This window comes from Macaca fascicularis, chromosome 6 (genome assembly GCF_037993035.2).
Source record: "Macaca fascicularis isolate 582-1 chromosome 6, T2T-MFA8v1.1".
NCBI lineage: Eukaryota > Metazoa > Chordata > Mammalia > Primates > Cercopithecidae > Macaca > Macaca fascicularis.
Window position 1 is genome coordinate 146677562 of NC_088380.1, and position 26897 is coordinate 146704458.

Consider the following 26897-nt stretch of genomic DNA (forward strand, 5'->3'; position numbering starts at 1 on the left):
TCCCCCTGGGGCTCCTGTGTTAAAGTGTCCATATCAGGAGCAAGTTCTTCCTAGGAGAAGGCCTACAGTTCTGGAATGCTTATTCTTGTGACTTTGGCCTTGGGTTTAAGATTTGAGACCATCATTTCTTACCTCTGCTTACTGTACATTCACAAGTATGTGTAGTATGACTCTCCCAATTGGGGAGTCATTTGGGCTTCTACTTGTACTTCAGTTTTAGTAAATTGTATAGCACTTTGAGGTAAATGCCTTCTGGACCTCCCAAAGTAAGTTTTGTCTATTCTGTCAAACTACCTTCACCATATCCTTAAAATTTGGAAAACTTCCAGCATATTCCATCTGATGCAATAGCAGACAAATTGAAATGATAATTTTATTTTTATTAATAGCAGTACTGAAGGAGAGGAGCAAGCCAGCTATAGTTCTTTACCTCTTATCCCCAGCTCTAGACCTGATATGTAGTAGGTACTTAATAAACATCATGAAATAAGTGAATTATTAAGTTTGTCAATAGTATTCAACAAACAAACATAAAGTTACATGAATCCTTTTAAAAGAAATAAAGAATAACGATAGAAAAGGAAGATGCAGCAATCCTAGAAGTCTGCTCTTAGCAAGGCTGTTTATGAGCTGACCCATTGGCCTCATCCTATGAAGTGTGCTTCAGGCATAAAAACCTAGTCAGTTCCTCAAATGTGCTCTGCTTTTTCTCTGAAACATCGCACAGATTGTTGCCTCTGCAGAGTATGAAATTTGGAGTAATACGAATTTCTGTTTATGCTTAGTCATGTGATCATCACTTCTCCTAAAATCGTTCTCTGACTTCCCTGAGTAATTAGTTGTCTCCACTTTGAGCTTACAGTACACTCTGCTTCCTCTATCTTAGCTTGGTTTTGTAATTGCTGGTGTTATTGTCTGTCTCTGTCATACCCTGAATAGGAACTGTCTCTTGCTTACCATTATCTCAACAGCGCCTGGAACCCAGTAATACTGGGTAATAGTTGATGCTCCCATAAGTATTTATGGATGAACAAATGGCTGTGTGAATGGAATAAACTAACACGTCAACGCCAAAATTTGATGAAAACTCTAAACCAGAGATGATACGGCAGCATAAAACTCAGTAATTCTAGGCCAGGCGTGGTGGCTCACACCTGTAATCCCAGCACTTTGGGAGGCTGAGGTAGGCGGATCACCTGAGGTCAGGAGTTCAAGACCAGCCTGGCCAACATGGTGAAACCCCGTCTCTACTAAAACTACAAAAATTAGCCAGGCATGGTGGTGCACACCTGTAATCCCAGCTGCTCTGGAGGCTGAAGAAGGAGAATCGCTTGAACCTGGAAGGCGGAGGTTGTAGTGAGCCGAGCTCGCGCCACTGCACTCCAGCCTGGGTGACAAAGTGAAACTCTGTCTCAAAAAATAAACAAACAAACAGACAGCTCAGTAATTCTAAAACTTTTTTTTGTTTGTTTGTTTTACCTGAACAAACCGCACCCAAAATTATAGATGTGAGAGTCAAGACCTATTGAGGGACTTAGAATGTAAAGTGATCTATTTACAAAGGTCTTGTTAAAAAAAACAGCTAATGGGGAGTTAAAAAAAAAAAAAAAAAAGACGCTGAGGTCTCTAGGGTAAGATCTGCTCTCATAGTTTTTGTTTGTTTGTTTTGTTTTGTTTTTGAGATAAGGTCTTGCACCATCTCCCAGGCTTAAGTGTCGTGGTATGATCATGGCTCACCTCAGCCTCAATCTCCCAGGCTCAAGTGATTCCCCCACTTCATCCTCCCCCAAGTAGCTGGGACTACAGATGTACACCACCACACCCAGCTAATTTTCCTATTTTTTGTAGAGACAGGTTCTCACTATGTTGCCCACACTGGTCTCAAACTCCTAGGCTCAAGCAATCCACCTGCCTTGATCTCCCAAAGTGCCAGGATTACCAGTGTGAACCATGGTGCCTGGCCCTGCTCTCATGTTTTTAAACTTTAATTTTATGAGTTACCAAGAAAGATAAATTGAAGGACATAAGGATAAGCATGGCTTTAGGCTTTGATAATAAGAAGGGTTCCAAGATAGAGAAGTCTGTATGTAACCAAAATAATTTGTTATTTTTACCCCAAGTCTGGTACCCAACCAAGTGACTTTTTGGTTTGAAGCAGAAAGAAAACATTTGAAGACCTTAGAGAACCAAAGTGTCTTGTGGGGAAAAAAAAAAAAAATTGCAACTACAAAAATCACCTTAAAAAGCAGTGAAGAGCAGATTTTGAGTAGATTGTTAACAAGAAGAAGGTAAGTAATGAGAAGGCAAATTAGTATATCAGAAGTGAATAGGAGGTTTAAAGCAGCATTTAAAAAAATATTTGTTAATTTTAACTTTTTTTTTTAGAGACAGGGTCTTGTTCTGTTGCCCAGACTAGAGTGTAGTGTCATGATCATAGCTCACTGCAGCTCAGACTCCTGGGCTGAAGTGATCCTCCCACCTCAGCCTCACGAGCAGCTAGGACTATGTATACCACCACAGCTTGCTAATTTTTTTGCGGGGGGAGAGGGTTTCACTATGTTACCCTACCCAGGCTAGTCTTGAACTCTTGGTCTCAAGTGATTCCCCTGCCTCAGCCTCTCAAGTCACTGGCATTATAACCATGAGCCACTGAGCCCAGCTAAAGTGGCATTCTAGCTATTAAAAAATGGCAGGCAGAATGGATATATATCTGAAAGCACTAAGAAAACTTAATCTTTTTTCTGACTCTATAGGTTCTCTTGAAATTTTCAGAAATACAGATGAGTATAAGTAACAAAAATTGCCCACAATTCCAGCACCCAAGGAAAACCACAATAAATATTTTTTTCTAGCAAAATATCTGTCTGCTGTTACTGTACAACTTACAATAAAGTTTGAAAATGTTAATGTACAACTCAATACGTTCATATGTATTCATGTAAACATGACTCAGTTCCAGATACAGAACGTTTCCATCATTCCTGAAGGTTCTCTTGTATCTTCTCCTCAGTATTCATAGATTTATTTTGGTATCTTTCTTTTCAGTATCCACAGATTTGTTTTGGCTCTTCTTGTACCTCATATAAATGAAACAGAATAATATGGTTTGGATATTTGTCCTCTCCAGATCTCATGTTGGGATGTGATCCCCAATTTTGGAGGTGGGTTGGTGGGAGGTGTTTGGGTCATGGGGGTGTATCCTTCATGAATGGCTTGGTGTCCTCTTTATGCTAATGAGTGAGTTCTCACTCTATTAGTCAAGTGAGATCTGGTTGTTTAAAAGAGTCTGGGACCTCCCCCCACTCTCATCATGTGATGTGCCTGCTTCACCCTTTGTCTTCCACCATGACTGTAAGCTACCTGAGAGCCTCACCAGATACAGATGCCAGCACTATGCTTCTTGTACAGTCAGCAGAACCATAAGCCAAAATAAACCTCTTTTATTTATAAATTACCCAGCCTCAGTCCTTTATAGCAACACAAAACATACTAAGTAGAGTATTGTTGAAGTCTGTTGAGTCTGTCTTCTTTTGCTCACCCATTGTGTCGGGATTCATCCATGTTGTTTCATGTAATAATAGTTCTTTTTATTGTTTTGGGGTCACTTTCTACTGCATAAATATGTAATAATTTATCTGTTCTGCTGTTGATTAACATTTGGATAGCTTTCTGTTTGGGACTATTATAAATAAAGCTGCTTTGAACATTCTTGTGTAAGTCTTTTGGTGGACTTACACACTTGTTTCACTTCTATATATATATATCTAAGAATAGAGCTTCTGGGTCATAACATAAATACTGCAAAAGTCATGAATATTTGGTATACTTTCTTCCAAAAGCTTGATTAGTTTAGCTTTTGTATAAGTCTGTGATATGCTGTGATTTTTTTTCTGTGATATATTGTGGATTTTTTTATGTATGAGCATGGAGATCAAGGGTCATTTCTCCCAACACAAGGATATCCAATTAATCCAGCACTATTTATTGGAAAGACTACCTTTTCTTTTCTGAATTACAGTGGTGCCTGTCTGTTAAATTAGAAGACTGTACTGTATGGATGTGTTTTAGGACTCTTTATTCTGCTCTATTGATCTGTTTTTCATATTTATTTTAAAGAAAGTTGAGACATGCTGAATATATAGCTTTTAAATTTTTCTTACACAGTATTACATCATACTTCAAAAGCATAAATTTAAAACAACTGCAAAAAAAAAAAAAAAACCTTGGTTTTTTTCTTGGACATTTTCTTTCCTGGGACATTTAGGTTGTTTTTTTCCTTCCTCTGTTTTGTTTTGATCTATTTTTTATGTTGGAGGCCTTCCTCCAATGTCTGATAATCTTTGTCCATTCATTTATGTATGAGGCAGTAAATAGTCCATTAGAAGTTCAGTGTGCATAGGCTTTACTGTGGAGTAATTGGCGAGTCATTTCTTTGGTGTCCCCCCAATTATTAGTATCTATCTTTTTTTTTTTTCCATTGGGACTGTTAAGTTTTCCAGGGGAAACTTTTCCACTTTACTGTCTGCAGAGTTAGTGCCAGTCCGTCTAGCAGGTGTCTTGTAATTAAAAAAATAACAACATTGAAAAATATTGTGTTTTTTTCCTCCATCTCTACTTTGATGAGGTCTTATTTCCATTGACCACTTTCCCAAAGAATAGTTTCTGCCCTTCTCATTGTGTGGTTGAATGACTGCTAATCCCGTGACTCTGAGTATGTCTTGAATGAGATCGTGGGATAGCAGTGTTCAGTGCAGTTTATTAATGGATCTTGACTGCAGCACTCTTTGAGCTGTCCCTTTTAGAGCTCTGATTTGTCTTTAATGCTACAGTTTACACTGTTTGCATTTGATCTGTAGTGAAACACTTCACTAGAGTAGGGTTTATATTTTACCTGACCAAATTTATAAGGGAAAGCAGTCATGTTACAAAGTTCAGTATCATACCTTAAATTTAAAGCTCTTTTGTGTTTTGCTTATGTAAAGTGGTTTGTACTATACTGTGTCAGTGTTAGGTAATCTTTTTTGCTTTGCTTTGCTTCTTTACCAGCTTGGGAACAATGGATTCCCACTGGATGAAGTCCTGTTTTTCAAATGCCAGCTCTAGGATCTGTCATCCAGCACAGATGCTCTTTCTGTGACTTTTGCTGTTCTCTCACTGGGATTTTTTTCTTGTTTAGAGGAAACTGAAAATAGATCCAGATTTTTATTCTTCCAAGGTGACTGTCTATATTGGGAACAAAGGGAAAAAGTATATGTGTGGAAGGAGGTCATGGTAGCTGGAGCACCTTTGTGGTTTATCCTTTGTATAAATGCCTCTGTGAATAACTCATGGGATTTTTCCCTTCTAGACCTTACATTTTTTTTTCCTCAAGCAGATGGAGAAAGATACATACCAAAAATGAGAGAGAAACATGATGAGGGGGTAAGTGAGGAGGACACATACACTTGGAAGAGAGCTTTGAGGTTCTCAGGGAGAGAACTGCACAGGATAATGCAAACAGATAGATCAAGATAAGTCATGAGACATTGAGGTCTGAAGTTGTAGTAGTTCTATACTCTGTTCTTTTTTCTCCTCATTGCCCATTGTTTTTAGATGAACAATATCTTCAAAGAAATATAGGTCCAGACTTTGCTAGAGTAAGAATGATCTACATGATCTTGTTGAACTGATTACGTTAAACTGCAGTTTTAATGAAGTTAGGTTACATACACTGAATTTCAGGACAGAAGTAGTTAGGATAACTGTATTGTACTTGTGTGATTTAAAAATAAATAATGGAATGGCCATATGGTGATTGATGAGACTGATTTCTGTGTTAACCAGGGCTCACTAGGCTTTCTACAGCCTTCCTGGTAGGAGAGAGGAAAAAAAATGCATTTGCTTTTATCCAAATTTGTATGATAATTGTAGTGTTAATCACCATGAGCCTTTGCATTCGGGTTCCTAGGTCAGGGTGTGTTGCCAGTTGCAGACCAGAGAGCAGAAAAGGAAAAGAATTCTCCTTTTTTTCTGAGTCCCTTTCAGGCCCTGGAAAAATAAGGTGGTGTCAAAAATGGGAGATAATACAGATATGGTTGAAATAGAGACCCTCAAGCCATTTGATCCCATAACATAGAGTTTCAATTTATAATCACACTCCTTCAAATGACACTCTCTCCATCAGCACCTCCTTCTACTAGGTTTAAGCCCCTACTCCTACCCAGCAGTCTGTTTACCACGTTTTCTAAAAATCATTGTCCTTATGTTTGTTTCAACCAGTTGCCCAAGGGTAGGGTTTGAGGCATATTGAGCTCTATACCTCACTACTTAGTCCAGTGTCAAGAAAGCACTTAATAAATGTATATTTGTGAATGTCACCCAGAAGGGTTCATTACCTTACCTTACCATCGGTTTCCAGGACTGGAAGTTCTGTAGAGGTAGTTTAGGTTAGGCCAGGCTTTAGTCTTTGATTTATGAGTTGTTATAAAGTCATCCGGAATGCCATTTCTTTCCTTTTTTCTGCTCTGCCTTTCTGAGTGGCCCGCTTAAAGCTGGCTCCTTCTCAGGGCTGCAGATTTGCTCTCAGTAATTTTGTAGGCCTTATCTTTCCTAGACTTTGTGTATACCTTTGTACAGGGGAAGGCAAGGTTTGGTGGGAGTGTGTTAAGAGTCCGAGCTTTTTACTGATTGAACCACTTCAGAACCAGTCCCAGTGGCCAGGGAGTGCCATTTGCATCTGGGTTAAGTCCTGAATTCCTTGAATCAATCATGATGAAAAAGTGGAGAGAGTGACCCTGATTGGTTTAGATAGACTGGGTTCACCCTGGAGCTGGATGGGATGAGCTTTCCCTGAAGCACATGAACTACAGGAAGAATGGGCAGAGATCTACCTGGAAACCTGACTACTGTTAGGAGGGGAGAATATGGATGTTGTGTGGGCAACCAGCAAAGTCCACTGCTACTGTAATCCAGATATTTTAGGGAACTTAGACTATTTATGACTATTCTGTCCTTTATATAATAAAGTCACTTAGGAATTTATTGATTGCCTGTTATGGAAAATAATAGTGAAATTATTACATTTTGAATCTGAGACTCTTCCCTACTATTTGGTTGGGGATAGAAGACGCCCAAATAGGTAAAAAGTTAACTATTGATGTAAGATATGGGTAACAGCACAAAGCAGCAGTATGACAGATGATATCATGTTGTTTAAGTGAGACATTCTTAGAGTTTATACTTTGCATTCCCCAGTAATTGTTTGTTTGTTTGTTTTTGAGACAGAGTCTCACTTTGTTGCCCAGGCTGGAGTGCAGTGGCGCAATCTCAGCTCATTGCAACCTCTACCTCCCAAGTTCAAGCGATTCTCCTGCCTCAGCCTCCTGAGTAGCTAGGACTACAGGCATGTGCCACCATGCCCGGCTAATTTTTTGTATTTTTAGTAGAGATGGGGTTTCACCATGTTAGCCAGGATGGTTTCAATCTCAACATGATCCACCCGCCTCAGCCTCCCAAAGTGCTGGGATTACAGGCATGAGCCACCACACCTGGCCATTTTTTTGTTTTTAATCTGAAAGTCACCACCACTGTGGAGCTTGAAGAGATAACAGAAACAAGATGCTGGCCCTGAGAACTTCAAGCCCAATCAAGAGAATGATTAACAGGCTTGGGGGCTGGGAAGCATGGCTTCCCTCACAGAAGCAAACCACAGAGGACAGGGTCCTGTAAACACAAATAAGTGTTCCTGGTGAGCCCCCCAGAGTCTCAGGGGCCTGGACGGGCAGAGGAGACGCTTGGCATTCTCTATAGACAGCGCTGTCCAACTGCTTAGAGCAGCAGGTCTGGGGAGAACAACCAGATCACCCCAATCCCCAGAGCAATGGTGATGGTTACAAACTTTGGTTGGTCATTGCTGCCGGTGCTGCTTGTTAGAAGTCCCCACTGTGGCCCAACCCTGTTGATTGGAGGGCTTCTAGTAGTGGATCAGCATCCACTGATGTGACTCATAGTGCTGTTAGAACACTTTCTTAAAGCTCTCCAATCACATTTATGGACATTTCAGAGGATTTAAAAAACAAAATATCTTGTTATTCATTTAACACATTTATTTAGGGACTGCCTTGTACCAGGTACTGTGCAGTGCTCTAGGGACATGGTGGTAATCTAAAACTTACTTGATGTCTACTGTCACAGCCTACAGTCTAGTGGAGGAAATAGACAAAAAGCAAATAAATATATAAAATAATTGCCAATTGTAGTGATGGTGAGAAGGAAACAAAATGAGCAGAGCTAGAGATTTGCACAAGGCTTGATATAGCTTGAAGGTATTTTGTAAATGATCTTATGGGTTAGAATTTTATTCCTGATGATTTCCACAGTTAAATGCAAATAATTTTCATTCTTTTTGTCTCTTAGGTGCACTTTACAGGTCCCCGATGAACCAAGGGAACCCTCCACCATATCCGGGCCCTGGTCCAACGGCCCCATACCCACCTTATCCACCACAACCAATGGGTCCAGGACCTATGGGGGGACCCTACCCACCTCCTCAAGGGTACCCCTACCAAGGATACCCACAGTACGGCTGGCAGGGTGGACCTCAGGAGCCTCCTAAAACCACAGGTGTGTGTCTCTCAATATGTGGGTATATAGTCCTGTGTCACCAAAGGAAATGTTTGCATGTTTTCTTTGGCAGAGAAGAAACTCTTTCCAGCCTTTGCAACTTGTGCTTGATGTCCCCAAAGCTTGATGATGGCTTAGGGTGGATTCTCACTCCTGAAAAGAGGCCCAAGTCAGCTCTGCCTACTACATTCACACTTCTTGTCCCCTCTGGGGCCGATGACTTCCTGACCAACGTGTTTTCTGAGGGCCACCTTTAGAGCACTTGGGGGTAGGGAGGGAATTAGCAGTTGGGTCTTTGCTCTGCAGCAAGCTTTATATTTTAAGTTTAGTAATTAGCCTCTTGAGTTTATTTTATCTGTCAGCTTGTTGACCCTCAAGTCATCCTCTTGCCCCTGCTACTAGGTTTTTTTTTTTTTTCTTACTAAATGTTTTTATAATTCTATTTAACCTTCCAGTTGAGTTTTCAGGAGGCTCTTGAGTCCTTCTTGTGTGCTATAAAACAGTGTTACTCAAAGTTCAGTCTGTAGACAAATGCCAGTCAATGAACAGTGAACAGTTATGGACTGTATCGTATGTACAGAAAGTGAGAGTAAACATTCAGAAACTTTTAGAGCAATTTGGTGTTGCTGTGACATCCAAGCATGTAATCTTGCATTTTACAGAAAGTATCAGTCTATGAAGGATTGAAAATAAAACATCTTGAGGAGCACTGTGCTAGATGTCTTGGTCACTATTTTATAGCCCTTTGGTTGTCAGAATAGCTGCTCTCTTAAAAGCCCTCTCAGCTTTTTTTTTTTTGAGATGGACTCTTGCTCTGTTGCCCAGGCTAGAGTGCAGTGGTGCGATCTTGGCTCACTGCAAGCTCCACCTCCCGAGTTCACACCATTCTCCTGCCTCAGCCTTCCGAGTAACTGGGACTACAGGCACCTGCCACCACGCCCGGCTAATTTTTTGTATTTTTAGTAGAGACGGGGTTTCTCTGTGTTAGCCAGGATGGTCTCAATCTCCTGACATCATGATCCGCCTGCTTCGGCCTCCCAAAGTGTTGGGATTACAGGCGTGAGCCACTGTGCCCAGCCCCTTTCAGCTTTTTAAGATAACTGATTTTTTTTTTTTTTTTTTTTTTTGAGACGGAGTCTTGCTCTGTCACCAGGCTGGAGTGCAGTGGCGCGATCTCCGCTCACTGCAACCTCCGCCTCCTGGGTTCAAGTGATTCTCCTACCTCAGCCTCCCAAGTAGCTGGGACTACAGGCATTCACCACCACGCCCAGCTAATTTTGTATTTTTAGTAGAGATGGGGTTTCACTATGTTGGCCAGGATGGTCTCGATCTCTTGACCTCATCATCCACCCCTCTTGGCCTCCCAAAGTGCTGGGATTACAGGCATGAGCCACCGTGCCTGATCAAGATAGCTGATTCTTAAAAAGTGCTTATTATGGCCAGGAACGGTGGCTCATGCCTGTAATCCCAGTACTTTGGGAGGCCAAGGCGGGCAGATCACCTGAGGTCAGTTCAAGACCAGCCTGGCCAACATGGTGAAACCTTGTCTCTACTAAAAATACAAAAACTAGCCAGGCATGGTGGTACGCATCTGTAGTCCCAGCTACTCAGGAGGCTGAGGCAGGAGAATGGCTTGAACCTGGGAGGCAGAGGTTGCTGTGAGCCGAGGTTACACCATCCACTCTAGCCTGGTGACAGAGTGAGACTCCATCTCAAAAAAAAAAAAAGTGCTTATTGTGTGTCACATGGTCTCCTAAGTGCTTTATATACATTAACATTTAATCCTTGCAACAACCCTATGAAGTTATTCCCATTTTATAGTGATGTAATAGAGGTACAAAGTTAGAGTAATGACTTGCCCAAGGTCACCTAGCTAGAAGGGGCACTTTCCAGATTAGAATACTGATAGCTTGGCCTCAAAATCTGTACTTATAATTTATTGTTGTACTGTTGTTCCTCTCCTGCCTTTTCTGAGCTGACTCACATTCATCTGAATTTAGCGCCTTATGCCTCCTCTGAGAGATTTTCCTGTCATTTAATTCTTTACTAATCAAAAGTAATAACAGAATTGCTGGTTAGTTTTATTCTAGGACTTGATGATTCTCTAGAATAAGAATTTTACATTCATGGAAAAGATTATGCTTTTATAGTGGCAAAGCTTATACTCTGTTAAGATTGAATAGAATATTTGAATACCTTTAAATAATTTAATTTATCTGGAAGGAAACTTTTGCAATCCAAAATTGTGTTCTGTTGTAACAGTTTTTATAATGCATGCTCGGAAGAGGGCAGGAAGTATAACCAGTGTAATCAGAGTAGTTGGTATTCAGGCCTGTGACATCAGAGAAACATTTTCGGAAAATAAACCTCAGCTTCTGGGTTTTCTGCTTCAAAATAAGGTAACCCTGTGATGAATAAAAGAAAGCATAAAAGACAACATAGGGTATGATTTCATTTATGTGAAATTCAAAAACAGACAAAAAGTATGTATGATGCCAGAGATCAAAATAATGGTTACTCCTGGCTGTGGAGTTGGGAAACTAGGGTGGGACTGGTTATTCATTGGGATGGGAACAAAGGAACTTTCTGGGGTGTTAGGAATACTCTGTATCTTAATCTTGATGTAAACATTCTTCAAGATAGATAGTTATGACTTGTGTACTTTGCTATACATTATATGTCAGCAGAGAAATATAGCCCAGCATTTGAGTTATCTGGTAGACTCAGCCCAATGCCTGCCTGGTGTTAGTTCTTTCACCTATAGCCCTCATGGTCTTCTTGTCCATTTCTAGGCCAATATTGTTTATACTGACTCTCTAACTAGCATTTGATGAGTTTAGAACTTTATTGAGTTTGTTTAGATTAAGTGCTTCCTAGGTTCAGTGGACTTTGTCCACTGTTCATGCAGAAAATACAGATTTGGTTATCTTTCTTACCTTTCATATAATTTAAGTATTGATGTCAGCTTTTTTGATGAAAAATAATTTCTTAATTCTTTTTAGGATTAAAAGCCTCTTTAGTTCAGTGTTACCAATCATGATTGGTTTCACAAATGCAGTTGAAAGCTGTTTAATATCCTTCCCTACGGATATACCCAGGAATTTATTTCTCTGTCATTAGCTTGTGAATTGTTAACTGCCCAGATCCTTTCTGCACCAAAACATAGCAGGTAGTGCTAAATGGTCAAATTTTGTCACCTGGGGTCCATGTTCTGTGAATGGGACTCTTGGAAGGATGTAGCCTCACTGAGAGATGAACCCTTTAGGGACCCATTTCATTCCTTGCTCTGGTATTGCTTGTGGGATTCCCAGTCAGAATTATGTGTTCTCATGCTGTGTATATGAGCTCTATATGGAAATTTAAGCTTTTTCTTTCCAGTTGAATGATTTTAGATTTACTACTGTAGATACTTTCTCTGTCCACTCAAGTTCAAGTGTGTAGCATATTATGTTAATAGATACATAGGTAGAAATGGTTTATTTTTCAAAGGAAGGAGGATCTCCTTTATCCTTAATTGGTGTCTGATAATTAGTTAGGGCTTAATAAAGGTGTGATGAATGGATGAGCAGGGTCGGGTAAATGGCTAACCTAAGCAGAACCTTCCTTGGTCATCTGTTTATGATTCAGAATTCATGTGTCAGAGATTGTAGCAAGAAAACCCACCTTTTGTTTTTTTAAGAAGCCAACCTTTTGGAAGCCATGTGATTGGAAGCAGCAAGTGCTTGTGGGAATAAGGCCTCCCAGAAGAGCATACCTGCAGATTATGTCAAGGATCTCCTGGGTGGTTTTTAAGAATAACAACTAGTATTTGTTGAGCACCATGCTGGTGTTAGCTTTATGTAATCTTCACAACAACCCCATAGTATCAGTCTCATGTTATAGAAGTGGAATCTGAGACTCAGAAAGGTTGTGTTTCAGTTATCTGTTGCATAACATATCACCCCCAACTCACTGGCTTAAAACAACGATTTATTATTTCTCATGATTCTCTGAGTTGGCTGGGAGGCTCTTCTTGCTTTGTGTGATCTTTCGTGGGGTCACTCATGTTACTTAATTCAGCTGTCAGCCTGGCTGGGTGTCAGCTATCCAAGATGACCTCACTCACATGACTAGGGTCTTGGTTTGCCTCCACGAGGCCTCTGTCTGCACATAGTCTGTCATCATTGGGTGGTCTAGCTTAAGCTGCTTTACATGACAGCTAGCTTCCAACAGAGTGAAAGTGGAAGCTGCCAGGATTTTGGGCTAGGCCCAGAACTGGCATAGCATCACTTATCCCTTATTCTAGTGTTCAAAATGAGTCTCAAGGCCAGCTACTTTCAACAGGAGGGGGAACAGATATCACCTCCCTCCTCCCCCTCTTTTTTTGGTATATTTGAGATATAATTCATGTACCTTACAATTTACCCATTTAAAGTTGTACAATCCAATGGTTTTTGGTATATCAACAGAATTTTTCAACCATCATCACTATCATAATTCCAGAACATTTTCTTTTATTATTATACTTTAAGTTCTAGGATACATGTGCAGAACGTGCAGTTTTGTTACATAGGTATACATGTGCCATGGTGGTTTGCTGCACCTGTCATCTACATTAGGTATTTCTCCTAATGCTATCCCTCCCCTAGCCCTCCATCCCCCGATAGGCCCCAGTGTGTGATGTTCCCCTCCCTGTGTCCATGTGTTCTCATTGTTCAGCTCCCACTTATGAGTAAGAACATGTGGTGTTTGGTTTTCTGTTCCTATGTTAGTTTGTTGAGAATGATAGTTTCCAGCTTCATCCATGCCCCTACAAAGGACAGGAACTCATCCTTTTTTATGGCTGCATAGTATTCCATTGTGTATATGTGCCACATTTTCTTTATCCAGTCTATCATTGATGGGCATTTGAGTTGGTTCCAAGTTTTTGCTATTGTTAATAGTGCTGCAGTAAACATACCTGTGCATGTGTCTTTATAGTAGAATGATTTATAATCCTTTGGGTATATACCCAGTAATGGATTGCTGGGTCAAATGGTATTTCTGGTTCCAGATCCTTGAGGAATCACCATGCTGTCTTCCACAATGGTTAAATTTACACTCCCACCAGCAGTGTAAAAGCGTTCCTATTTCTCCACATCCTCTCCAGCATCTGTTTTTTCCTGACTTTTTATTGTTTTTGTTTTGTTTTGTGTTTTTTGAGACAGAGTCTCGCTCTGTCGCCCAGGCTGGAGTTCAGTGGCACAATCTTTTTTTTTTTTTTTTTTTTTTTTGAGACGGAGTCTCGCTGTGTTGCCCAGGCTGGAGTGCAGTGGCCGGATCTCAGCTCACTGCAAGCTCTGCCTCCCGGGTTTTTTTTTACGCCATTCTCCTGCCTCAGCCTCCCGAGTAGCCGGGACTACAGGCGCCCGCCACCTCGCCCGGCTAGTTTTTTGTATTTTTTTAGTAGAGACGGGGTTTCACCGTGTTAGCCAGGATGGTCTCGAACTCCTGACCTCGTGATCCGCCCGTCTCGGCCTCCCAAAGTGCTGGGATTACAGGCTTGAGCCACCGCGCCCGGCCAGTGGCACGATCTTGACTCACTGCAACCTCCACCTCCTGGGTTCAAGCGATTCTCCTGCTTCAGCCCCCTGAGTAGCTGGGATTACAGGTATGTGCCACCATGCCTCCCAAAGTGCTAGGATTTCATGCGTGAGCCACAGTGCCCAGCCGTTTCCTGACTTTTTAATGATCACCGTTCTAACTGGCGTGAGATGGTATCTCATTGTGGTTTTGATCTGCATTTCTCTAATGACCAATGATGATGAGCTCTTTTTCATATGTTTGGTGGCCACATAAATGTCTTCTTTTGAGAAGTGTCTATTCATATTCTTTACCCACTTTTTGATGGGGTTGTTTTTTCCTCGTAAATTTGTCTAAGTTCCTTGTAGATTCTGGATATTAGCCCTTTGTCAGATGGATAGATTGCAAAAATTTTCTCCCATTCTGTAGTTTGCCTGTTCACTCTGATGATAGTTTCTTTTGCTATGCAGGAGCTCTTTAGTTTAATTAGATCCCATTTGTCAATGTTGGCTTTTGTTGCCATTGCTTTTGGTGTTTTAGCCATGAAGTCTTTGCCTATGCCTGTGTCTTGAATGGTATTGCCTAGGTTTTCTTCTAGGGTTTTTATGGTTTTAGGTCTTGCATTTAAGTCTTTAATCCATCTTGAGTTAATTTTTGTATAAGGTATAAGGAAGGGGTCCAGTTTCAGTTTTCTGCACATGGCTAGCTAGTTTTCCTAGTTTTTAAATAGAGAATCCTTTCCCCATTGCTTGTTTTTGTCAGGTTTGTCAAAGATCAGATGGTTATAGATGTGTGGTGTTATTTCTGAGGCCTCTGTTCTGTTCCATTGGTCTATATACAGAACATTTTCATCACCCCAAAAAGAAACCGTTTAGCAATCTCTTCCCATTTCCTTCCACTCTTCCCCACGTGTTTTTTTTTTTTTTTTTTTTTTTTTGAGACGGAGTCTCGCTCTATTGCCCAGGCCGGAGTGCAGTGGTGTGATCTCGGCTCACTGCAAGCTCCGCCTCCTGGGTTCACGCCATTCTCCTGCCTCAGCTTCCCGAGTAGCTGGGACTACAGACGCCCGCCATCATGCTCAGCTAATTTTTTGTATTTTTAGTGGAGACGGGGTTTCGCCGTGTTAGCCAGGATGGTCTCGATCTCCTGACCTTGTGATCTGCCCACCTCAGCCTCTCAGAGTGCTGGGATTACAGGTGTAAGCCACCATGCCCGGCCTCTTCCCCACCATTAATCTGCTCTGTCTTCATAGATTTGTCTGCTCTGGACATTTTATATAAATGCAACCATACAATATTTGGTCTTTTGTTACTGGCTTCTTTCAGTTAGCTTGATATTTCCAGGGTTCATCTATGTTGTAGCATGTATCAATACTTCATTCCTTCCTATTGCCAAATAATATTCCATTGTGGATATACCACATTTTAGTTACCCTGTCATTGGTTGATGGGCATTTAGGTTGTTTCTACTTTTTGGCTATTAGGAATAATGAATAATGGCTGTTATAAACATTTGTGTAAAATAGACTCCATCTTGGAGGAATGGCATGTGAATACAGGGTGAGAGGAATTGGTGACCATCTGTGCAAACAGTCCACCACATTCTGCCCTTTACTCCCAACAATTCACATCTCCCTCATAAGCAAAATATATACACCCCCTTCCACCACCACTAGATGTCTCATCCAATAATTACATCAGCTTAAAATCCAGGATATTATCATCTAAGTAGTCTATATGTAGGTAAGGCCTCTAAACTGCCATGCTGGTCCATATACCCTAACTTTGTTCATGCTGCTTCCTTTACTTCCCACCTCTGATCCCCACTATGCCACAACCTACCCTACACATCTCTGGAGATCAAAAGAAAATATCTTTTCTTCCTTGAAGCTTTTCCTTACCTATACTATACCTCCAGTAGAATTTACCACTCCTATTTGCTTCAACTGCACCCTATACAGACTTCTTTCAGAGCCCTTCTTCTTGCTCCAGATTAAATAGTGTCTACCTTATGTACAGTCCATTTTAGCTTTTTTATGTCTGAATTCAATCAACCTTAGTGTTTAGGCTTTCACCATTTGTTTTGGTCAACACTCTTAAGGCTACAAGTGATAGAATCTTAGCCTTTGATATTAACCAGCAACAGAGGTTCACCAGACATCTGAGTAAAGAAAGGCTCCAAGATGAAAGATGGTGATCCAAACAGAAAAAAAGGGATTCTAAGGGAACTAACATTGCAGGGAGAAGAAAACCCTCCTACCAGAAAGTGGGGGAATCCTTTAATAATCTTTTTTTTTGTGGGGGGATGGAGTCTTGCTCTGTTACCCAGGCTGGAGTGCAGTGGCGCAATCTCGGGTCCCTACAATCTCCGCCTCCCAGGTTCAAGTGATTCTCTTGCCTCAGCCTCCCGAGTAGCTGGCATTACAGATGTGTGCCACAATGCCCAGCTAATTTTTGTATATTTAGTAGAGATGAGATTTCACTGTATTGGCCAGACTGGTCTCAAACTCCTGTCCTCAGGTGATTCACCTGCCTCAGCCTCCTAAATTGCTGGGATTACAAGCATGAGCCACCGTGCCTGGCTCGCTAATATTCTTAAGATATACTGAAGATAAATCTTATTGAAATAAAAGCAGTGGTGCTGTATAAAATGAACTCTGGAAACAAAAGCACTTAGCCAAGAAGAATGTGAAACTGATCTCACCCTAAGGATTAGATCCAAAAGGTCCATTTGGCAGCCAGATCTTGCCAGAGCAGAATTTAAGGCATTTGCCATAGGTGGAAGGTTGATGTATGTTTTGGTTATCTATTGTTACATCACAAACCACCCCCAATCTTAGAGATTCCGTAATTTGGACAGGGCTTGAGAGGAAAGATTGATTCATCTCTGCTCCTTGTTGGCATCTACTGAGGCTGGAACATAGATAACGATAAGCAGTTTGCTGGGTTGGGTTTGTACACTTTCTACCATCCCATATGATCCATAAACTTTCTTCTTGGCTTTGTATTATGTCCAAAAGGGTACTCTTGGGTTGACTTACACTTGCAATACAGAGAAAGAAGCCATTTGGTTTGGCCAGTGCTTCAGATGGGAGAGAGGGGTGGGAGCATGATGGCCAACTGCTGGGAGGGGTCAGGAGGTACCTGACATGCTAGTATTTCTGTGTGCGTTCCAAACTAGTGTTGGGTTTCTCCACTTTTACTGGCTTTGTTTGATCTGATTGTCCTTGAAGATTTGATTAACTTCAACCCTATTCTGTCAACTGTTTTAGTTCCAATGGAACCTTGTACTTCTGGTTCATTTTAACAAGAAATTATCTCAAATCCAAAAAGAAAAAAAAAAAATCATGTCTGGTATTTCAGCTGACATGACTGAAACAGCTTGGGGTTGGTTGTCTCTGTCCCTCTGCATGGTCTGTCAGTGCTGCTATCACAGCATGAGAGTTTCAGAGTAGGTGGGGTTTTTCCATGTTACAATGTAAGAATGGAATCTGCCAGGCCTTCCTGCACATGTACCTCTGAACATAAAATAAAAGCCTTAAAAAAGAAATGAAACAAAAAACTTTTAATTTAGCTTCTAATTTTGAAACAATTTCAGACTTAGAAAAACATTGCAAAGATAATACAAATGGTTCTGTATACCTTTCATCCCAATTTCCCCAAATCTTACATAGCCACAATACAATGATCCATCAGGCTTTTTCACCCCCTTGGCTCAGAAGTCACACAATGTCACATCCGTCACACTTTTGGTCAAAGCAACATGAAGTCTATCTAGCCTAGATTCAAGAGGAGGAAAATAGACTTCATTCCTTGTTGGGAGAGTGGTAAGTCACATTGCAAAAAGGCGTATGGAATGAGAGATCTTTGGAAACATTACCACAAGTTTCAGTGGTGACAGGTGAATTCCTGTTCACTGAAACATTCTAAATGACAGAACTGTTTCTAGATTCTAATAAATATGCCATAGTATCATAACTGTTTAAAATGAAACATTAAACACTATCACTAGTCTTATATCGGAATATAGGTGATCTGTCATTTTAAGGATACTCCTGTGAATTGGTTAGAAAGTCGTGGAAGAAGGGTTTTTTTTAATTTCATCACGAAATTAAAATGACTTCTACCTCGAATCATCAGAAGTGGCAGAGTCCTCACATGATCATCTGGATTAATTATTACCCTCTGACCTTATAGCAAACATCATTAGGCAGTTACAGCTCCTTTCACTAAGCGTGCATATGGCTTCAGCATACCCCAGCATTCTAGACAGGAACCATGAATAGATTTGAATTGTTAGGTGTAAGAAGAACCCATTTACCATTCCTTGCTAGGTTAACCCCCTCTTTTTAGAGACATTTAAACTGAAGCCCAGAGAGTGACTTTCCAGAGTCAGTGAGTTTTAACTAGAATATAAGTTTCCTGCCAGGCGCGGTGGCTCATGCCTGTAGTCCCAGCACTTTTGGAGGCTGAGATAGGAGGATCGCTTGAGGCCAGGAGTTTGACACCAGCCTAGCCACTGTACTTAGCACATCTCTACAAAAAATAAAATAAAATTATCCAGATGTGGTAGTGTCTGCCTGTAGTCCTAGCTACTCAGGAGGCTGAGGCAGGAGGATCACCTGAGTTCAGGAGTTCGAGGCTACAGTGAACTAGGATTGAGCCACTGCACACCAGCTTGGGTGACAGAGCAAGACCCTGTCTCTCAACAACAACAAAATGTCTCCTGATCCCAGGCTAAGTGCATTTCTTCATTATGCCCTGCTGCTGTGATCCAGCACAGATTCTGCAGAAATGCTCAAACACCACCAAAGGAAAATATTTTCAGCCTTTTCCCTTCCTTATCTGCACCCCCCACCCCTAAAACATACAAAAACAAAACAAAAAACCACCTGAAAGTTATAGTAGAACACCAGTGTCCTGGTAGACAGAGGTAAAGTGGAGTGCAATAAAGCTGGATTCAAATCTCATTAACACTAGGACCTGAGCAAATTATTTTACCTCCCTGATCTTTGAGTGTGCCCTGCCTCCCCTTGTATGCTTCTCAAAGACAAGAGTTTTTTTCTTCTTTCACCTCTGCTTCCACTGCACCTTCAACAGTGCTGAGCACGTGTGTGTGTGCGAGTACGTGTGTGTGTGTGTGTGCGCTCAGTAAATATGTGTTAGATGAATGCAAATATTACCATTTCAAAGGGTGATTGTGAGTTCATGTTCAGTGTCTGGTCCCCTTGTCACTTTCCCTTGGAGACCCTTCCCTTGCTATTTAATTCCTATGAGTCCAGATATTGGGGTTTTATATATGTTCTTCTCGGGTAGGACTGTGATATCTGGCAACATACTTATTTAAAATGAAATAAGTTCTACTTCAGCACAGTCCATTGGGTTGCCCCCATGGAGCTCAAAAGCCTCATGGGCCTTTGAAGCAGATTTCTAAGCCTGTATGTTGGGAACTACCCAGTGACCCTGGTTCTTTGTGATTTGAAGACATGAAAAGGGAGTGCATCTTCAGGGGTACCCTTTTGGGCCCACCGGGCCATTGGCCAGTCAGCAGAATGTTGAGAGGCCTCATATTCCACAGTCAGAGATTGTGGGGGAGGTGATATAATGGCATATTTCTCCTGCACACTCTTCTTGGTGTCTCATGCTGCTTTCATTAGTCAGTGTGAGAAAAGAAGAAGGAAATTTAACGGTCTGGCATCTCTGGCTAATTGGCTCTAAGTATGGAATTACTGCCTGGCTTGTTTGAGCCTTTTATACTTTCTTTCATCAGAAACTCCAATCAAGCATTTTCGTTGCCCTGGAAAGCGTTTCCAGCATAAACCAGTCCAGTGCCTTCTTTCTTTGCCAGGTATAAGATGACAGAATGTCCCAACAAGGACACAGCTTAGTGCCACCAAAAGCACATTGGCTTAGGAATCTTGGTAGAGTTTTTCCAGTTCCCTGAGCTTCTGCTTTCTTGTCTGTGGAGCTGGGATTACAGGATTGTGATAAAGAATAAATAAAGTAATGCATCTCTACAGTTTATGGCACCTTGATGAGCAGTGAGGAAGTTAGTACCCTCCCCTGGCCCACACAAATTTTCTGAATTTTTGCTTAGGGATAGATAGGGATGGGGAAGACAAAGCTCTCTCGAAAGCAGGGAAAGCCAGTTGCTGAGGGTCACTCCTGATCTATCCCCACTGGCCTGAGGAGACTGGGACAGCTCCAAAGTTATTTCTTATCTGCAATCATGGCCATATAATTGGTCCCCTCCTCCTGCTCATGCCCTCTGCTGTCTTATTCTCAGACCCCCAATAGCTTTCCATTTCACTGGAGTGAAAGCTAGAATCCTCGCAGCAACTAGCAAGTCCCTTTGTGAGCGGGCTGCTGCCACCTCTGTGACCCCTGGCACTTTGCCCCTGTGCCCTCTGCTCCACCTTCCCTCCCTTCCTCACCAGACACATTCCAACTCTAGTGCCTTTGCCCTTGCCATGCCTTTCCCTCAGACATCCACAGCTTACAGTCTCACTTTCTTTTGAGTCTTGTTCAGCTGCCACCTAGTCAGAAAGGCCTTCCAGTCACCTCCCCCTACCCCACCCCATATAACTGTAGCCCCCCCTCTGGCACTCTCTGTCCCTGTTCTTCTGCCTGTTTTCCTTGCCTGACATAGTGTGTGTACTTGTTCATTGACTGCCTTTCTCTTCCCACTGGAGTATAAGCTCCTTGAAGGCAGGGATTTTTGAATGTTATATTCACTACTGAATTTTAAATATTTCTTGAATAGTTGAATGTCCCCCTCTCCCAATCTCCTCGGGCTACACAGGGTATCCTGTGAGGCATTTCTCCTGGCCTTACCTTGGGTTCCTTTTCCTCCTCCTCTCATCTGTACGGAATCCTGGGAGTAGCCCCATTGAGCTGCTGCTTCCTGAGTTGCTGACATGTGTCATGCCTTGTGCTGAGCAGTGTTGTTTGTTTGTTTGTTTGTTTGTTTTTTGAGACAGGATCTTGCTCTGTCACCCAGGCTGGAGTATAGTGGCATAAACAAGGTTCACTGCAGCCTTGACTTTCTGGGCTCAAGCAATTCTCCCATCTCAGCCTCCCAAGTAGCTGGGACCACAGGCATGTGCCATTGTACCTAGCTAATTAAAAACAATTTTTTTTTAGAGACGGGGTCTCACCAGACACTGCTCTGGTTGGTCTTGAGCTCCTGGACTCAAGTGATCTGCCTGTCTCAGACTCCCCAAGTGCTGGAATTACAGGCATGTGCCACCACGCCTGTCTCAGTTTATCTTCTAAACTGAGGATAATCCTTCTAACTTTCCCCCTTTCTTTCACATCTCTGAGCCCATATCCTGGGACATTCATTTGAATCTTCCAATGCCCAAATGGTGTTTTCATGGAATGCCTTGGAAAAGTTTCACATAGACAAGGCCAGCATCTTTTAAGACTTTAGCTGGGTCTGTCAGAGGCTTGAGAAGCTTGTGGTTTCTGACCCAGCAACTGGGTCTGGGCACATATATACCTTTTGCTATGAGAAGAGAGAGAGAGAACTCTGGTGGCCACAGAACCGTCTTCTCTGGCCCCTCGACTAGAAGACAGGCTGCTTATGGGGTCCTCCTGAAATTGCTGGCTCTTGAAAAGAGCTCAGACATCAGCTATCTCGAGGACTTCCCTTTCCCCTACCCTAGAGAGGGCACTGGACTTACAACTTGCTGATCCTCAGTTTGGAGGGAAACTACCCCTCCTTACTTATTGCAGTGTTCTGTTGGCCTACATTTGGCATGGACGATTTGCCACTGTACTAGGCTTTCCTGTGATAGGCCAAAGGTTTCAGATTACCTGAGGGTAAAGAGGTCCCAGTGGGAGTAATTGCCTCACCTGACCCTTGGATGTGCCAAAGTAGGAACTTAATGTACAACTCAAAGATTTAAGTATTTTTTTCTCCCCACTTAATGATTTTCTGTTTTTCTTAAAGACCAGCATTCCAAAAAACTTAGGGGCCTTTCATGGTCTGGCCGGTTTCTCAGCATCATCAGGCTCCCTCCTCCCACATGGCTTTTGCAAATGCCACTTCCTCTGTATGGCTTGGGAAATTCTTTGCTCCTCTCTTGGCTTAATATAGGTAACCCCTATTAATCATTCACATCTGAGTGGTACTCCTCACCTGCCAGTCTGGATCAGATTTCTGTCCTTCATAGTACTATCTTGATTTGTAATTTTATAGTTTTGACTCTAGTTAAAGAATTAAGGTCTTCTCCAGGCAATAATAAATGCTGGAGAGGATGTAGAGAAAAGGAAACCCTTGTACACTGTTGGTGGGAATGCAAATTAGTAAACTACTATAGGAAACAGTTTAGAGGTTCCTCAAAAAACTAAAAATAGAGGTACTCTATGATCCAGCAATCCCACTGCTGAGTATTTACCCAAAAGGAAGGAAATCACTATATCAAAGAGGTATCTGCACTCCCATGTTTGTTGCAGCTTTGTTCACAATAGCTAAAATCTGGAAACAGCCTACATCCCCATTAGCAGATGACTGGATTTTAAAAAAATGTGGTACTTATTCACAGTGGAGTACTATTAGTCATAAAAAAGAATGAGATCATTTGCAACAACATGGATGAAACTGGAGGTCATTATGCTAAGTGAAATAAGCCAGGCACAAAGACAAACATTGCATGTTCTCACTTATTTGTGGGATCTAAAAATCAGAACAATTGAACTCATGGAGATAGAGAGTAGGATGGTAACCAGAGGCTGGCAAGGGTAGAAGCAGGAGGAGGGAATGGTTAATGGACACAAAAGAATAGAAAGAATGAATGAGTCTGGTATTTGCTAGCACAACAGAATGACTATAGTCAATAATAATTTTATTGTACATTTAAAAATAACTAAAAGAGTGTAATTTGCTTGTAAGACAAAGGATAAATATTTGCGGGAAAGGATACCCCATTCTCTATGATGTGATTATTATCCATTACATGCCTGTATCAAAACATCTCATGTACTCCATGAATATATACACCTACTATGTACCCACAAAAATTAAAATAAATATTTTTAAAGAATTAAGGTCTTCATGGCCGGGTGTGGTGGCTCACGCCTGTAATCCCAGCACTTTGGGAGGCCGAGGTGGGTGGATCACAAGGTCAGGAGATCGAGACTATCCTGGCTAACACTGTGAAACCCTGTCTCTACTAAAAATACAAAAAATTAGCCAGGCGTGGTGGCGGGCACCTGTAGTCCCAGCTACTTGGGAGGAGAATGATGTGAACCCAGGAGGTGGAGGTTGCAGTGAGCCGAGATCATGCCACTGCACTCCAGCCTGGGTGACAGAGCGAGACTCTATCTCAAAAAAAAAAGAAAAAGAATTATGGTCTTCTCTACTGTCTGAAAACTCCATGATAGGAAACCTTGTCTAATTTAACCATTTGCCAGTAACTACTTGTCACGTGATTCAAGATGAAGAAGAGTTTAAAGATATGCAGGAGAGAGGACAGAGGGGCACTGGAATAAGCTTTTTTGAGTGGTTAAACTCTGGGCTTGATTTTGCAGAAAAGACTGCTCATACGTACTTTTTTTTTTTTTTGAGACGGAATCTTGTTCTGTCACCAAGGCTGGAGTGCAATGGCGTGATCTCAGCTCACTGCAACCTCCGCCTCCTGGGTTCTAGCGATTATCCTGCCTGAACCTTCTGAGTGGCTGGGATTACAGGCGCCCACCACCACACCTGGCTAATTTTTTTTTTTTTTTTTTTGAGTTGGAGTCTTGCTCTGTTGCCCAGGCTAGAATGCAGTGGTATGATCTCGGCTTACTGCAACCTCCGCCTCCCGGGTTCAAGTGATTCTCCTGCCTCAGCCTCCCGAATAGCTGGGACTACAGGTGCCTACCACCATGCCCAGCTAATTTTCGTATTTGTAGTAAAGGCAGGGTTTCACCATATTGACCAGACTGGTCTCAAACTCCTGACCTTGTAATCCACCCGCCTTGGCCTCCCAAAGTGCTGGGATTACAGGCGTGAGCCACCATGCCCAGTAATTTTTTGTATTTTTAGTAGAGACAGGGTTTCACCATGTTGGCCAGGCTGGTCTCAAACTCCTGACCTCAGGTGATCTGCCCACCTCAGCCTCCCAAAGTGCTGGGATTACAGGCATGAGCCACTGTGCCCAGCTGTTTGCACTTTTGTTTTCCTTTCTCACCTTACTTGTTTGTTGGGACCTGAGCAGAATATTCATTATGTAGCAGGGGGTTGGAGCACTGTTATAATATAGGCAGTCACAGGTGTCTGAATAATCGGAATGGAGAGATGTAGTTTTGGGGCATTCTTGCCTCCACTGAGTTCTGGCCTTCACTCTTTTTCTGGTCCTTAAACATAGTAATAATGCTCACAGAATTTTTAAATTATAATTCACACACCCTACTTTCTCAAATAATTTTCATGGTCTTATTTCCTAGTCAGTCCCTGTTTATACACACATGTCATTTGTACCTGGCTACCACTGTAATGTAGATATCATTGTATATTTTAGTCCCCCACCCCACCCACTTAAACTTTGTCATAAGCAGCTTTTCTATAAGCTGAAGTTTCTCAACCTCATGCTATTGACACTTGGGCCAGATGATTTTTTGTTGTGGGGGCTGTCCTGTGTATTGTAGGATGCTCAGCAGTATCCCTGGCCTCCACCCACTAAATAACAGTAGTAGCAATCATCTCAGTTATCACAACTGAAAATGTCTCTAGACATTACCAAATGTCCCCTAGGGGCCAACATCAGCCCTCCTTTGAGAACCACTGCCATAGAGTCTTAATTTAAGAAAACTTATTTTTCTTTATTTTTTGAGGTAGGGTCTTGCTCTGTCACCCAGCCTGGAGTGCAGTGGTGCAGTCTCAGCTCACTCCAACCTCTGCCTCCCCAAGGTTCAGATAATCCCGCCTCAGCCCCCTAAGTAGCTGGGACCACAGGTATGCACCACCATGCCCAGCTAATTTTTGTATTTTTTGTAGAGACAGGGTCTTGCTATGTTACACAGGCTGGTCTTGAGTTCCTGGGCTCAAACCATCTGCCCACCTTGGCCTCCCAAAGTGCTGGGATTACAGGCATGAGCCACTGTGCCTGGCTTTAATTAAAATTTTAAGTGAGCCATTGCTTTTGAACCCAATGAAGGAAAAAGTCTTCCTAATAAGCTTCATGAGCAGCTGAAAAATACACGACTTTTTTCTGGTGGCCTGCTGAGGGAGAAGGTTTTGGGAATTTGGAACTATAAAGAACTCTCTCCTGACTGGAGAGAGCCTCTCTGCAGTCTGGGGCTAGAGAATCTGGATGTTTGGTAACAATTTCTAGATGAAAACCATCAGAACCAGAAGAGTTTGGGGCCAGTGGTTTAAGTTTTTAAGTATTAATTATTAAATAATAAATACTAGCCAAATAATAGAACCAGTATTTGTCTAGTAGTTACTATGTGTCAAGCACTTTTGTATATTAGCTCATCTAGTCCTAAGAACAACCCTGCAAGGTAGGTCTTTTTGTCTCCATCATATAGATGAAGAAACTGAAGCATGGAAGGGCTAACTTGTTCATGGTCACAGAGCTAAGAAGTGATGGAGCTGAGATTCAAACCTAACAATCTGATTCCAGAGGCTATGTTCCTCAGCAACTACCACCATTTTCTGAGCACCTGCTGAAATCCCTGATACTGGGCTGAGAGCATCCAAGTTTTACGACAGCTCTTCAGGGTAGTGGTATCTTAAATTTTACAGCTGTGGAACCAGGGTCTTAGAGAAGCTGTAATAACATCTTGTCTATGATCCCCCAGATCTCTGACCCAGAGCCTGACATACTTCCATGTATCATGTGGCCTCCCATGCATGAGTAAAAATTGTTTTATAACCTACTCTTCCCTTTTCCCCTGGAACCTCGTACAACAAATACCTGTTAAATCCCTTCAGTGGCCAGGTGCAATGGCTCATGCCTGTAATCCTGGCACTTTGGGAGGCCAAGGTAGGTGGATCACTTGAGGTCAGGAATTCAAGACCAGCCTGGCCAACATAGTGAAACCCTGTCTCTACCAAAAATACAAAAATTAGCCAGGCATGGTGGCACACACCTGTAATCCCAGCTACTGGGAAGGCTGAGGCAGGAGAATCGCTTGGACCTGGGAGGCGGAGGTTGCAATGAGCCAAGATGTCGCCACTGCACTCCGGTCTGTGTGAGAGAGTGATACCCTGCCACACACACACACACACACGCAAAAATAAATCCCTTCAGTAATTTAGTGCCAGTCACTAAATAAATATTACCATTTCTAATTAGATTTTATTCAGGTGCTTTGTATACATTATATTGAATCCATATAGCAGTCCTAGTGGTATCCCATTTTAGAGATGAGGAGACTGAGATTCAGAGGGATGACATAACTAAGCTCTGTTTAAATAGTAACTAGCTGAGCTATGAATTGAACCCAGGTCTGTCTAGTTTCAAATTTGTATTCTTAACTGCAGTCATGCGCCGCCGCATAAGGATGCCTTTGTCAAGAACAGACCACATAAATGATGGTGGTCCCATAAGATTATAATGGAGCTGGAAAATTTCTATCCCTAGTGATATTTTGGCCATCATATCATCACAAAGTGATGTGTTACTCACATGTTCGTGGTGATGCTGGTGTAAATGAACCTACTGCGCTGCCAGCTGTATAAAAGCATGGCACATACGATTATGTACAGTACATAATACTTGATAATAAATGACTGTGTTACTGGCTTATGTGGTTTGATGT

The 26897-nt window shown here is 42.0% G+C and overlaps 1 protein-coding gene across 1 annotated transcript in view; it reads left to right on the forward strand.

Moving 5' to 3' along the window:
* CYSTM1 (cysteine rich transmembrane module containing 1) overlaps positions 1 to 26897 on the forward strand; it is a 66038-nt gene that overhangs the window by 10655 nt on the left and 28486 nt on the right. Inside the window, exon 2 of the mRNA XM_005557948.3 lies at positions 8395 to 8601. Within this exon, the coding sequence (XP_005558005.1) occupies positions 8415 to 8601 (187 nt within the window). The 5' untranslated portion in view covers positions 8395 to 8414. The remainder of the gene's footprint in view (positions 1 to 8394; positions 8602 to 26897) is intronic.